Below are 15941 nucleotides of genomic sequence, written 5' to 3'. Positions count from 1 at the left end.
CCCCCAGGCCCCGTCCGCGTACGCGCACGCTTCTCCCGGGCGCCGACAGGAGGCGCCCGCCGTAGCCGAGGCGCTGCGGGCACCCGCGGGGAGCTGGCCTGGGGGGGCGGAGAGGAGGGGCTGGAGGGGGCGCGGCTTGCTCCCCGTCCCTCCCGGGCGCCGGGCCTCCCTCTCCGCCAGGCCCAAGGCTGGTGGCCGGCGGGGGTCGCGGCGGTGGCGGCGGCGGCGGCGCTGGCGGGCCGCGGGCCTGGGGGCCTGGCTCCGGCTCCGGGTGTTAGGAGACAAGATGGCGGCGGCGCTGTGGAGGCTGGTCTCCTCCTCTCCTCCGCTCTCCTCCGCCCCGCCGCTCGCCGCCTCCTCGGTCTCCTCCTCCTCGTTAGCTGCCTCCTCCTCCTCCTGCAGCAGCCCTAGCGACCGCCGGAGCGCCGGCCCGCTCTCCCGGAGCTCCGGAGGGGGATAGACGGGGCAGCCGCGGGCTCCGGCGACCGACCGAGGCCGAGCTGGGGCCGGGGCGGGGACGGCGAAGACGGCGGCGGCGGCGGCGGCGGCGCCGGGTGGGGATGGGGTCGCAGACGCTGCAGATCCTCCGGCAGGGGGTGTGGGCCGCGCTCAGCGGGGGCTGGTACTACGACCCGCATCAGGCCACCTTCGTGAACGCTCTTCACCTCTACCTGTGGCTCTTTCTGCTCGGCCTGCCCTTCACCCTGTACATGGTGAGTGTGGGGGCGGGGAGGAGAGTGGCCCCTTCCCGCTTCCCCTTGTCGCTGGCCGGGAAGCGCTGGCGTTCCAGAGTCCGGCGGGTGCTCGCGCCTCCCGGGCTCCGGGCCGGGGTCGCGCCCTCTCCTCTCCCCGGCGCGCGCCCGCCGCCCCCTCGGGGCCCACTGTCCCACTGACTGTAGTGCTCCCCTCCCCCACCGAGTCCCCACTCTCTTCTCTTTAGGGTGTCCCTTATGGCGGTGATGACAGGAGGGACGAAGCAGCAGCAGCAGCCCCCACCTGGCGTCCCCTTGTGCCCCACCCTTTTACGGGGAAATAGTAGCCTCCTGGGCCCCGGCTTAGGGGGTCCTGAACCTGTAGCCCCTCCAGCCTGTCCACCCAGGAGGAAAGCCCAATTAGGGCTCCCTGCCCTCCACGTTTTGTGGCAGGCGCTGAGCACTCTGCTCCTAAGGGACGCCGCATTCATCCTTGGCACGCGTGCTTATTTGCGCTCCGTTCCCCGCGCCCGGGCACTCCTTGGGCACTCCCTTCACGCGAGGCGGTGCGCTCTCCTCTCTCCACCTCGCCTCTGGTCCGCGTGCGGGGGCCCTCGGAGCGGGGGAAGAATGCGTGCGGCTCTGTTGGGAACATGATTGTGGGGCGGCCGGCCTCTTACTTGAGAATAGGTGGTGGTTGAAAACCTGGCTCCTCACCTTCCTGCCTCTAAAAAATTGTTTTTGCTTACCACTGAATCTTTTCTGTTCAGCTCTGTGGTCAGTGGCTGCTGTGTTTTCAGGCCAGCTTTGTGGGGGAGGGAGCGGGGGAGATACGGGGAATCTGGCTGGCATTTCAGATTTGTTTGGATTGGTTCAAGGCCGTTTACTGATAGGAAAAAGGAAGTAGTGCCTGTTGCTGAATTCAGTACGATCAGCTTCTCCGAATGATCTAGGTCTTTACGCTGTATTTTCACTGGAAGTTGTACGCACATTTTTTTTTTTTTTAACACATTAGGTTAGGGTGGGGCATTAGGGAAACTAATGTGGAAGCGAGATGATACTTAAACTTCAGGGTTTTTTTTTTAAGGTTTAGTTAAGTTTTTAAAGAAACCGGAAGGCAGGAAAGGATGAAAACTTTTTATTTTAGGAGAATTCCTTTTAATATATTTGTTAACTTTGTGGCTTTTCATGGAGCTATATAGTAAGGGTGCTGGATTAGAAAGTCTGGGAGTACGCCTAAGAAGTGCTAAAGTGAGGATACCCCATTCTTTCCTAAGTGAAGCTCCTTTTCACTGATTGGCAGGAAAAGTGCCAGCTTGGGGGAAGATGTGCGAAATTTCACATTCTCAAGCAGTTTAGTTTTTCATTAAACTTGTTTTGAAGGGACTTACTGCTGGAGGTAAAAAAAAAAAAATTTTTTTTAAATGTTGATGACTGATGACTTATTTTTTTAGGGGACTTGTTCAGTCTTGTCCCATTCTGAAAATGTATCATGGAGTGTTACAATTTTCAATTAATTCTGGCTTAGGGGGTTCTGTTTGCACTGCTCTACCTTCCAGGAATATGACATCATTAAGGAACAGGTTAATTACTTCGGGTGTAAGAATCCTCAGGCTGTCACAGAGCTTTCATAGCAGATTTCTCTTATATCCAGGAGAATTGTAAATTTAAGACTGAAACTGGTACTTGAGATATAAGGATTAGTTGCTGTGTAGCTGTGTAATGTTTCCTTGTAAGCATGTGAACTGTGTTAGTGGCTAAGTCTGTGTAATTAGCAAACATTACTAAAGGAAATTAGAGCAAATAGAAAGCAATACATTGAGTTTATTGTTTCATTTTGGGAGTTTACTCAGTTAAGTTTAATTCACAAACATTTGAGTGTCTACTATGTACTGGGCAGTTTGCTAGATTCTGGGAAAATTGCTTCACTGACTTTCTTGTCTCAGTTAACAGCAAGTCTACTCTTCCTAATCTTTTAAAATATCTCCTTGATTCACCTTTCTCCCTTTTCACATCCAGTTCATCAAATCTTGTGGGTTCTCTTTTCAAACCCTAACTGAAATCCAGTTAATCATCATCATCACTCAGTTGGTTCAAGCTATCATTATGGCTCCCCTGGATTATTGCAGGATTTTAATGAGGTTCACTGCTTTTATTTTTTAATCTCTATTCTTGTTACGGAAGTCTGGTGATTCTTTAAAACAGATCATGGCACTCTTCTGCTCTCAGAGCCTGCCCTCCCATGTGTCTCTATTATGCCCCACCCTTTTGCCTTCTTAGAATTTTTCCCACATAATAACAAATGTTCCTGCCTCAGGGCTTTTACTCTTGCTTCCCCCCCACCCCCAGCCCCCATGACTCTTCCCCTCCAGATATCTGTGACTTGCTCCGCTTACTCAGATTTCAGTTATATGTGAAGCTCTCCCTGATAACCCTATGTAACATAGCAACCTTCCGGCTCCTACAGTATTTTCTAGCCCTCTGTCTCTCCTTTTTTTTTAATATCCCTTATCACTAATTGATATATATTAGTATCTCCTGTTTCATTGGAGTATTAGCTCTGAGGAGGGCAGAGACTTTATTTTGCTCACTGCTGTATTGTCAGGACCTAGATCAGTGCCAGACACATAGTAACCACTCAGATATTGAATGATTAGAAATGTACAAGACACAACTTCTGCCTTCAAGGAACTTAAAATCTAGCTTGGGGGTAAGGAACAATTTACAAGCATTAGAACTGTTGTGAAAAGGTAAGTACAGAGTGACCCTGAGTTTATAGTCAGGATTGATTCTAGTCTAGGGGCAATCAGCAAAGACGATTTGTCAACATTTTCGTTTTATTTTTTAAAGATTTTATTTATTTGACAGAAAGAGACAGCGAGAGAGGGACACAGGCAGGGGGAGTGGGAGAGGGAGAAGCAGGCTTCCCGCTGAGCAGAGAGCCCCATAGGGGCTTGATCCCAGAACTCTGGGATCATGGCCTGAGCCGAAGGCAGCCGCTTAACTGACTGAGCCACCCAGGCGCCCCTATTTTATTTTATTTTTTAAAGATTTTATTTATACATCTGAGAGAGTGAGAGGGTGTGCACCCGAGGGGATGGGGAGGGACAGAGGGAGAAGCCGACTTCTGCTGAGCAGGGAGCTGGACATAGGGCTTGATCCCAGGACCAGGATCACGACCTGAGCCGAAGGCAGAGGCTTAACCGACTGAGCCACCCACGTGCCCTGATTTGTCAACGTTTTCAGAAACATTACTAGTTCTACAGTATTGAGGCAGATAGTTGGAAGTATACACTTGAAGCAAAATCCAACATTCCATGTAAAAATAAGAGCTCCGACAGTTATAGATTATTATTTGTATATTCTTCCAATAATAACTATCAAGGATAGTGACTATGAAGCGAATAGGTTCTTTATCCCAAACGCTGTGTTCTCATTTTACTGATGAGGACACCTGAGGTCAGCCCCAGATGACTTGTTTTGTGACCTTAGGCAGATAAAGAGCTGGGTTTTATAAGGGCTTTTGTAGCCATTGTATAGGTAGTTTTTGTATGTTTATTTTTATTTTTTATTTTTAAAGACTTAGAGTTCGAGCATGTGCATGAAAGAGCACAAGCCCCGGGGGGGGGGGGGCAGGGTGGGGGTGGGGCAGAGGGAGAGGGAAAAGCAGGCTTCCTGCTGAGCAAGGAGCCCTATTTGGGGCTCCATTCCAGGACCCCGGGATCATGACCTGAGCCGAAGGCAGACGCCCAATGACTGAGCCACCCAGGCGCCCCCTGCCCCCCGTTTGTTTTTTTAAATTAAAGACCCAAAGTCTATGAGGAGGTGGTATGTTACATTAGGTAGAGTTTCAGGGCTTTTTGTATAGGAGTAAAACACTTTTGCTATTAGTAGCTTTTGTGGATACTTTGAAAGGTAGAATTTATAGTTTCTGCAATTATAAATCATTTAAGTAGTGAAAATGAAGAAGTAATTTTTTCCTTCTTTCACTGTCCCTTCTGTTTCTCTTAAGACACTCACCCCATTTTCACTTTCTATACAGTTGACCTTGAACAACATGGGGATTAGGGGCACCAACCCCCACTCAGTATAACTTTTGACTCCCCCCCCCCCCCCCACCCCACCAAAACTTGGCTACTAACAGCCTACCGTTGACCCTCAGCCTTACTGGTTACACAAACCGTCAAGTAACACATATTTTGTATGTTATATGTATTATATGCTGTGTTATAATAAGGTAAGCTAAAGAAAAGAGTGTTAAGAAAATCATAAGAGAAAATACATTTATAGTACTATGCTGTATTTATTAAGAAAAATCTGTGTTGTTAAAGGGTCAACTGTAATCATTTTTGCACATGGCATGTGACAGATGGTGAGCTTTGTAGTCATGAGCTTTGTGGCATTTTTGTGTTGTGGAAAGCAGATTGGAATTGGTGTTGTCTTGATTTGTGAATTTTGGCTCTTATTGATTGTGAGGCCTTTGGGCAAGACTCTGCCTTTCTGAACCTTGATTTACTCATTTGTGAGACACTTCATGTGTATTTTGTAAGCAAATATTTATGAAATAAATTATTCGCCTTCAGATTGGCCTTTAGTAAATGTCATTTGGAAGAATGGCCAATTAGAACAGTGTTTTCCTCTATAATGCTGTATGACTGGAGGAAATTAGATAACTCTCGATTTATTAGTCAAACCGTTATCTTGTTGATTATTGTTTTCTTCTCCAAAGAGTTATATCCCTAGGTGATGAAATATATATATATATATTTTTTTTTTTCCCTAAAGGTTTTATTTATTTTGACAGACAGCGAGAGAGGGAACACAAGCAAGGGGGATGGGGGAGGGAGAAGCAGGCTTCCCGCCAAGCAGGGAGCCCGATGCAGGGCTCGATCCCAGGATCCTGGGATTATGACCTGAGCCAAAAGCAGACGCTTAAGGACTGAGCCACCCAGGTGCCCCCTAGGTGATGAACTATATAACATTAAAATCAATTTACATAAACGGTTTCGGACTCCATTTGATGTCAGAATCACTTGAATTTGAACGTGTTAAAAATGTGCATGTGCGTGTGGTCATTCTGATGCAGAATATCTGGAGGATGGCCCATTTGTTTGTATTTTATAGACATCCAGGTCAGCTTAAAAAACCTGATCAATATGCCCCTAAGTCCCATCCTCTGACCTAAATCCAGCTGCCTACTCATCATATCCTCTTGGCTGTCCCACAGGCAACTCAAAGGTATCATGTCTAAATTGTTCATGATTCCCTGCTAACCCTTCCCCACACCACCACGACCAAACTTGTTTTCTTACTCTTTGTCACTATAGTTAATGGCACCATCATGTATGTAGTTGCTCATACTGTCTTCCTCCCCCTTGCCTTATGAGCAAATCTTACCAGTTCTGTCAGTATCTCAGACCTTCCTTTCTACTTCCTAGTTCACACTGTTTTTCTTTTTCATCTGTACTACTACTTTAGCTTCTATTCTTGCCTTTTACAACTCTTTCTCCGCAAAGTAGAAGACATCCATCTATTCATGTCATTCTCCCTTTTTAATATCCTTCAGTGATTTTCTTTTACACTTAGAATAAAATCCAAAATTCTTACTAAGGCCTCAGTTAAACTAATTCTACCTTTGTCTGAAATTTGTGCCACAGTTACACCACTGGGCTTTCGGTTACTTCAACCTGCTGAGCTTGTCTTCCTTCAGGGCCTTTGCATGTGCTGTGACTTCTGACAGGATATTCTTCCCACTGCTCTTTGCAAAGCTGGCTGCTGCTTGGTTGTTAGGGCTGGGCTTAAATATCATCTCCTCAGAGACGTCTGACCTGATAGCCATAAGCAGGTTCTCTCTCTTTTTTCCAGCATTCCACCCTGTAATTTTCTTTTATGGTTCTAACCATAAACACATATCTTTACTTATTTGCTGTCTCTGATATCTGTCCGCCACCAATACCTTGTACATTCTGTGAGGGCTGGGATCATGTGATTTATTTGGCATTGTATATCCAGTGTCTGTTGTCATGCTTGGCTGATACAAGCTTTGACTAAATACTTGTTGAAAGAATTTTTTATAATATATGTGAACCTTCTTTAGACTTATCAACATAACTGATAGAAAATATTTAGGAGTGGGGAATTACTGTGGTAGGCTGTATTGTATGGTGGGGTTACATCTTACCTGGGGGTTAGGTTCAGTATCCGTGTGCATGACAAAAATCAAATATAGAATTATTGAAAAATCAAATGTAGAATACCTCTGGAAAAGCCCTTAAATTACTCAAAGTGTAGCATATATAGGTTTTTTGTATATGCAACTTCATAAACATATATTCACACATACGTATAGTAATATATACTGTATAAATCTATGGAGAGATTATATTCAGAAACTAAATTATCCATATCAAATTTATGACGGTTTCCATTTTTTCTTCCAGGTTATTTTATTGTACTTTCTGTAGCTGATGTTTATCATCTACAGAATGATAAAACCCTTTATTAGTAAGGATTTCTCTGAGGCCGTCATGTCATTTTCTTTTGCAAAGATTTAAAAATATTTTAAAGATGTAAACAATATTTTGTTATGATGACTGTAGGACTAGAACAGTTTGTGTCCTAAAAAGTTTTTAATTAGGGAAGTTATTGTATTATAAGTTAGCAATTAAATGTGATTATTAGTATCTTAGTATCTTCTGTGTCCTTTTTTTTTTTAAAGATTTTATTTATTTATTTGAGAGAGAGAATGAGAGAGCATATGAGAGGGGGGAGGGTCAGAGGGAGAAGCAGACTCCCTGCTGAGCATGGAGCTCAATGCTATGCGGTACTTGATCCCCGAACTCCAGGATCATGACCTGAGCTGAAGGCAGTCGCTTAACCAACTGAGCCACCCGGGTGCCCCTCTTCTGTGTACTTTAGGAAAAGTTTGATGAATAGTTGGTGGTGTGTTTTGACCTATATCCTGTGCCTTTTCATACCAGTATTTTCAATAGTAAGTATCAAGGTGTATGTAATTGTTCCCATAATTGGCTATGACATAGATATAGTTCTTGTCTCTTTATTATGTCACCTATAATAAATTAAGGATACATTAAGATGGTTTACAAATGAAGTTCCCAAGAAAGCAGCCATTATTTTTCAACTTCTAGAAATGCTTGTGAATTTACAAAAATGGCTATTGATTGCTAAGATCTTTTAGTGTCTTTTGTTAAAGATGGAATATTTTCTGCCATTTGAGAAATTACTCCAGTTGTTAAATCATTTGGTAATTGAAAAACTAGGAAGGTTTCTATTCCTTTTCCTGCCTTCAAATACCTATATTTAACCGCGTAGTTTGCCTTTGCTAGCTGGCTTTACTGAAAGTTAAATTTTTCCAACATTTTATTATGAGAATTTTCAGACATAGAGAAAAGTTGAGAGAATTATACCCACCACCTAGCTTCTCTAATTTTTTAAATTACATGTCGTGTGTCTGTGTACCCCTCTATCTATTAAGACCTTTTTTTTTTTTAAGATTTCAATTTATTTATTTGACAGAGAGTGATAGCGAGATGGGAACACAAGCAGGGAGAGGGAGAAGCAGGCTTCCCGCCAAGCAGGGAGCCCGATGTGGGGCTTGATCCCAGGACCCTGGGATCATGACTTGAGCCAAAGGCAGACGCTTAACGACTGAGCTACCCAGGCGACCCTTAAGACCTTTTTTTAAAGGGGGATGCTTGTGAAGTAAGTTGCAGACATCAACCTAGATTACCCTAAACATTTCAGCATGCATATCATCAGCTAGAGTTCTAATAGGCACAAATCCTAGCGAACCATTGGATGAGTTTTGAATTTTGATAAATACATGCACTTCTGTAGTCCAACCCCATCATGTTGTTGACCATTAATGTCACCCCAGAGACTTCCAGCTTGCCCTTCCCAGTCAGCTCTCTCACCCTTACTCTGAATTTTTTCCCCCATTGTAGATTAGATTATCCTGTTCTAGAACTTCATTTAGATGGAGTCATGTAGCATTACCTTTGTGTTAAGCCTTTTTCATTCAGCATAATGTTTTTGAGATTTATCCATGTTGTATATATCAGTAACTTGTTCCTCTTTATTGGTGAGCAGTATTCTTTTGTATGAATATATTATAGTTTGTTCATCTTTATCTAGTCTCCTGTAGAGAGGACCTTATTTCACTTTTTGGCTTTATGTAAAAGGTGTCACCCCCAGGGCGCCTGGGTGGCTCAGTTGGTTAAGCGACTGCCTTCGGCTCAGGTCATGATCCCGGAGTCCCTGGATCGAGTCCCGCATCAGGCTCCCTGCTCGGCAGGGAGTCTGCTTCCCCCTCTGACCCTCCCCCTTCTCATGTGCTCTCTCTCAAATAAATAAATAAAATCTTAAAAAAAAAAAAAAAGGTGTCACCCCAACATGAGGGTAGGTTTTATCAGGATTCAAAAGAAATTGGAAAACTTTATTAAATATCAAAAACATTTTCTCTCCCCAAATAAGAACATGTTTTAATTTAAAATTAATGATAATTGCATACTTTATCCTCTCATTTTCAATTTTTGTACTCCTTAATACTGCACTTCTCTTTGCTCAGTATTTAGATTTTTTCTGTCAGTGTAGTAAAATCTTTGTTCAATATATATATGTGTGTGTGTGTATGTATTATTATATTACATATATATATATTTGTGGGGTTTTTTGCTAAATCCGAAATTATAGGTAAGTAAAAAGAAAATAAAAACCACTTGTGATCCCATTCACCCAGTCTGTTGAACATTTTAGTAAGCAGAGTGTATTTGGAGCTTATAAATATGTATTCTTCTTTCTTACAAAAATGGGCTTATATAATTTGTACTGTTTTGAAGCCTATTTTTGCTTGACTATAAATTGTGAATGTTTCCATGTGGGGGGAAAAAAAGTAACAGTTTTAATAGCTTTGTAGTAGGTCATAGTATAGATGTGTTACAGTGTATTGAATCATTTTCCATTATTTTATAGGTTGTAATTTTTAGCTATTTAGAAAATACTAGGGTGAATATTCTCGCAGTTAAATCTTTTATTAGTCTTTTGTATAAATTCCTAGAAGCAGACTTGTTGGATTAAGGGATATGCATATTTGTGTTTGATAATCATCCAGTTTACAATGAATGAGTCTTTCTTTATATTGAGAGAGAACATGAATGAGAGAATGATGGATAATAATGCAAGGTTCCTGAGAAGGCAAGAGAGGTTTGTGGTCCAGAGAGCACAGGTAGTAAGGGATCATCCTCAGGAGGAATGCTGGTGGAAGAAGGGATGAACGGTTTTTGGTGAAAGTTGAGGGAGGTCTTTTTTAATTTTGATAGCCTCTTTGAAGTATAGGGTGTTTTCTGTTGAGAGTGAGGGGGGAGGTGAGGAGGATATTCAGGTTTTGAGGAGGATTTCCAGAAGGTGAAATGCTATCCTAATTTTTGGAGATTGGGAAAGTGAACTCACCAGCAAGGGATGGTAGGGTTGTTGGGCAATTTTGAGGATACCTTTGAAGAACATGAGTTCGGATTGTTGAAGAGGAATGTTCAGGAGAGAAATTTGGGGTAAAATTTACTCACAAATTATCACCTCTGTATAGTTGTCACCGACAGGGGTTAATTCCAAGCCACAAGTAGATAAGATCTGGGGATAATTCATTAAAAAGAAAATGGGTCAGACAGAACTCCAAGGCCTAAAAATCAGCAGTTAAAAATCAGCAAAGGAGACAAGAAAGGCAAGAGGAAAATGAAGAGAGGAACCTGTTACAGAAGCCATTGAAAGAGAGTATTTTGAAAAGAAGAAAATGGTAAAAACAAAACAACAACAAAAACCAACTTGCCCTCTGAAAAGGCTTTCGTAATTTAAATTTTCATCAACGGTGTTGAGAGTACTTCCCACCTCCACTTAACACTTAAACAGGATGTTATTGTTGTTAATTTCTTATTCAATGGAATGTTAAATAAAACCATTTCAGTAATACTCTGTTTTTGACAAAACATTCTCTAGAAGTACCTTTTAATTCAAACTTAGTACAAATTAAAGATTTTATGGCACTAATGTATATCACATAACTTAATCTTTGATCTTTTTTCTATATTCTGTAGTCGGATAATTTTCATAGCAGGCAACTGATAAATAAGCAGAATGTTTCTTTTGAGAAGAGGTTGATTGTTTCTTTCTGTTATCTATAATTTGAGGTAAATCAGATGGTTTTCCTGTGTCTCTGCATAGCTGGGGAGGGTGGAGAGTTATTTTGTAGGTGGGCTGGGACACCCAAGATACCCAGAAATAGTAACACAAAAATAGCATTGACTAAAGGTATGGAAAAGGGCATATTGCAACAAATATTTTCCTACTGTTGTCTTCTTTAATATATATAGGTGCATTTTACTAAATCACAGTAAAATTAGTAGCTACTGATTCTGATTGCTTTGCTTATTTCCTGAAAAAGTTGGTTAAATGCTTTCTTTGGTAGAATTGTAAAATAGTTCAGAATTTCTTTCTCTTCTCTTATCATTAGAACCAGAAGGGTTGTATCTTTTTAAACTTGCACTGCTGGTGCTAGTCTCTGTTGCTTTGTGTTATGATAAGAAAGAAAAAACCTAGGGAAAGGCAAGCCATTTCCTTTTGAGGTTTTTAGGGGAAAAAAAAAAAGTTCTATTTTGTAGAGGTTTGTACAGACCAAATAGAACCCTGAGTGCCAACTGTGCTGAGAATAGGCAGGAAGATTAGTCACAGATTTGAGAAGCTTGAATTATGTATCTGGGTGTTTTCCTTTTCCTACCCTTCCTTACTCCCTGAGTGTTGTCTAGACATAAGCTAAACAGATTTAACCACTAAAGTTATCTTTAAAACTTTATATTTTGAAATAATTTTAGATTTACAAAAAAGTTACAAAAATAGTATAGTTTTTGTATACCCTTTGCCCAGCTTTCTCTAATATTAAAATCTTACATAACCATGGTACATTTATTAAAATGAAGAAATTAACATTGGTACAGAACTGTTAAACTATAGACTATGAGGATTCCACTAGTTTTCCCACTAATATCCCCTTTCTGTTTTAGGGTACAATCCGGGAACTTAATTGCATTTAGTATCCTCATTGTTAATACGGTTTTCTTACTGCTTTCCTTTACCATGTTGGGATTCTATTTTTTTAAGGAATTTTACAATTTACAACTGCTTATCAAATTGCATATTATAAGAAAAATTAATGAAAAGTTTTATGTCTGGGATCGATACATTTGAGATGGACACGAGGGGTGTATTCTGAATGATTTTTGAATCCTGCATTGCCCATTAACCTATGTTATGCTATTTTAAAATTGAGATATTTCACATATGAGAAATTGTATGAAATGAAATAATCCTAAAGATGAAAATGACTTTAGACATCATTCACGCAAAATGGACAGCAGTGTCTTAGCTTCCTGTATAATGCTGTTCTTCCCAATTTATAAATTAGAGGCCATGAGACAAATATACAACCATATTACAGGGTAGAATATGACTTAATTCCTTATGTGTCATACAGTGTTCAGGAATTGGAAGGAGGATGCAGATATTTCCTAGAAGGCTTTATGCAAAGGATAATTCTACATTCAAAACATTTACTGTATGCTGGGCACCGTGGTAGGCCTTGGGGTGGGGGACCTTTATGAGGTTTGTTACTGGAGTTGGAGCAGTGTTTCCCATAATCTTCCCACCAGGGAAATGAATCTTTGTTCTGGAGAAAAGATTGTTTATTAAAAGAAAATATGTTCTGAGGTGTAGTGATTTGCTCTGCTATCAAGTATTTTTTGTAATATATCCAACCTGTTAAGTCTTCCTCAGTGAATTACTTTTTTAACTTCACACAATATCATTTATACCCATAATATTACTGTCTCTGAATAAGTATCTGGAATGGTTAAAGGAAAGGATACAAAAACAAATAGTTAAAAAGAACCCAGAAAAACCAATTATCATTTGCACTATCTTATTTATGCCACAACATACGCCACAGATGAAGCATTGCACATCATTTCCACAAGCATCACAGACCCTTAAGACAATCCAAGTGAACTTTGCAAGGGAGTAGAGGGCTTTTGGGGCATTTTAGTAAGGAAATCCTCAATTTAAAGGTTTTTTAAAGGTAAGAAATTTAGTTGACCTAAAAAAATTATACTGTATTATCAAAAAATCTTACCTTTTTCAGTCCTTTATGCCACAGGAATATTAAAATATGCAGTATGTGCTATTGAAGAATAGGCTTAGAGTACTTTTTTTTCAGTTTCTTAATATGAATTTTCATATGAACAAGAAAGTTGAAAGAATAACACATGTTCATCCATATCTCTGCCTAGATTCAGCAATTATGAACCTTTTAAAAAATCGTATTTATGGGGTCTGGGCGGCTCAGTTGGTTAAGAGGCTGACTCTTGATTTCGGCTCAGGTAATAATCTCAGGGTCATGAGATTGAGCCCCGCCACAGGCTCTGTGCTGAGCAGTCAGCACAGAGCCCACTTGTCCCTTACCCCTCCCCCTCCACTCCCACCCTGCTAGCGCATGTGTGCGTGCTGTCTTTCAAATAAATAAAACCTTAAAAAAATCACATTTGCTTCAACTATATACTGATGTATGATATATATCAGTACATAGAGCTGTATACACATTCTTAAACATGTATACATCTGATACATCATGAGTCTTTACCACTAAATGCTTCAGGCTTCATCTTCATAACACTTTTATCATATTGAAGATAAAATAATTCTCTTATACCTAACATCTAGTTTATATTCAAACTTCCCCAGTTATTACCCAAAATGTCATTTATAGCTAGTTTTTCCAAACCAGAGTTGCAGTTAGTGTTTAATCATTTCTCCCCCATCCAACTGACGTTTTAATTAGTCAAGGCTAATTATCTTTTTTTTTTTTTTAAGATTTTATTTTCTTGAGAGAGAGAGAGAGCATGAGCGAGGAGAAGGACAGAGGGAGAAGCAGACTCCCTGCTGAGCAGGGAGCCCAGCCCGATGAAGGGCTTGATCCTAGGATCCCTGGGATCACGACCTGAGCCTAAGGCAGATACTTAACCGACTGAGCCACCCAGGCGCCCCAAGGCTAATTATCTTATAGAATGTTCTACATTATGGATTTGTCTAATTGTAATGTCATTTGTTTCCTCTCTATTCTCTGTAGTTCCTGTAAATGTAAACTTTATTGTCCAAAGTTATAGTTTCTAGAATTCACATATTTTAACATGATATTTAACATGATTAGTGTTGTATTGTAGATTTTCCTTTCATTGTTGCTTTGCCTTTGATTTGGTAATCTTACGTATTTACTGACAGATTTTACTGGCATCATTTTTGTTCATATCATTATGCAGTGTCACTGTTACTCAAGCTTTCATTATGTGTCTATTTTGGCTTATTAAAAATGTATTGGTACATAAAATAAGGAAAGTCAAAGTAATTGTAAAATCACAGAATGTACCACATAGCTCTTCCCACTATTGTAGGCATTGGCGTGTGGCTTTCAACTAATTATAACTTTATATTTTTTTTGCTTGTTAATAGGTTGAGGAGAATTAGAATTCTCCATGGGATGGTTTCAAACTATGCCCCACACTTCTCTGCTCAAATCTGAGTCACTGTTCATCTCTTTTCCTTCTCTTGCAGCAAAAGTTGTATCACAGCACAGGCTAGAGTGAGGCTATTGTAGAGATAATCCTGAGTCTGCCTTTCATTAATTTTTAAAGGAAGTTACTGAGCAGCTTTGGAAGATTATTGGAAATCCTTTTTATGTTCCTTACTAGTGTCTGTCATGATGCCCTACTTGAGAATTGCTGGCATATAGCATGGGACACAGGCTTCTTCACAGGTGATACATGGGACAGAGCTGTCATTACCTTTCTTAAAAAAAGAATCCCAAACCCACCATCTAATAATTGGGAATTAACTTGCCTGAGGTTTTATTTTGCTTCATTCCGATAAATCTGTACCTGAGAGGAGATTCTGGACATGTGTATTTTGAAAAACAACAACCCCAAATGTACCAACAGAAAAAGCCCATTGGTGACTTTGGTAGATACCTCAAGTTAATAGTTACTAGCCTGGGAGGTCTTGCTCTCTTATTTGTGAATGTCTGAAAATACCTTATTGTTTCCTGGTTAGGTTGTCGGTTTAGGTCTCTGCATTTTTCAGCAGTGAATAAATTACTGAATAACTTTAATTCAGGCTGTAGCCTGAATTATCAGTATCAGTACTTGTACTGATAATAGTGGTGCTTACATGGTGCTTTTTAATATTTCTTGAGCATTTCACTTTCCAGGTAAAAAAAACACTATTAGGTATTATCATGAAAAAAGTACTGTCTGTGGAAACTGTATGAGTATATACAGTCCATAATAAAGGTATAGTCCAGGGCGCCTGGGTGGCTCAGTTGGTTAAGCGACTGCCTTCGGCTCAGGTCATGGTCCTGGAGTCCCAGGATCAAGTCCCGCATCGGGCTCCCTGCTCAGCAGGGGGTCTGCTTCTCTCTCTGACCCTCCTACCTCTCATGCTCTCTCTCTCTCTCAATAAATAAATAAAAATCTTTAAAAAAAAAAATAAATAAAGGTATAGTCCAAAGCAGAAGACCAAAGTAAGAATCAACAGTGCTGTGGTGCACATTTGTGTATAGAAGATCTTGCTTGTGGGAGTATACAACATAAGTTTCTAGAAAAGAAATTGCTACGTCAAAGAGTATGCATATTTAAATTCACCTAGATGTTGCCAAATTACACCTCAAAAAAACCTATACCAATTTATATTTTCATCGATGTGAAAGGACCTGTTTCCCTTTGTTCTCACCAACACTGGTTATTACAAATTTTTTGCAGTGTGATAGTGTAAAATGGCATCTTGTTTTAATTTGTTTCTTTAATAATAAGTTCAAGTATCTTCATATGCTTAGTAGACATTTATATTTTTTAAGTTGCTTTCTGTATCCTTTATCTTTTTTTGAAAATCATGTTATGCTAAGTGATTTTTTTTTTTTAAGATTTTATTTATTTCACAGAGAGACACAGCAAGAGAGGGAATACAAGCAGGGGGAGTGGGAGAGGGAGAAGCAGGCGTCCCGCGGAGCTGGGAGCCTGATGCGGGGCTCCATCCCAGGACCCTGGCATCATGGCCTGAGCCGAAGGCAGATGCTTAAGGATTGAGCCACCCAGGCGCCCCTGTTGTGCTCAGTGATTTTTGAGAGCCCTTTTATGTATA

General features: G+C 40.8%; 1 protein-coding gene across 2 annotated transcripts in view; it reads left to right on the top strand.

The window, feature by feature from the left end:
- The first annotated feature begins 201 nt into the window (after positions 1 to 201).
- PCNX1 (pecanex 1) overlaps positions 202 to 15941 on the top strand; it is a 163040-nt gene continuing 147300 nt past the window's right edge. The window contains exon 1 of one of the 2 annotated variants that reach the window (XM_021679758.2): positions 202 to 713. In XM_021679758.2, coding sequence (XP_021535433.1) covers positions 561 to 713 — 153 coding nt within the window. In that variant the 5' untranslated portion in view covers positions 202 to 560. The remainder of the gene's footprint in view (positions 714 to 15941) is intronic. The other variant, XM_044918336.1, reaches the window with a different exon arrangement.

The sequence above is a fragment of the Neomonachus schauinslandi genome, chromosome 9 (assembly GCF_002201575.2).
Source record: "Neomonachus schauinslandi chromosome 9, ASM220157v2, whole genome shotgun sequence".
Taxonomy (NCBI): Eukaryota; Metazoa; Chordata; class Mammalia; order Carnivora; family Phocidae; genus Neomonachus; species Neomonachus schauinslandi.
The sequence above is the reverse complement of the archived record's forward strand: the minus strand, read 5'-3'. Positions and strand labels throughout refer to the sequence as shown.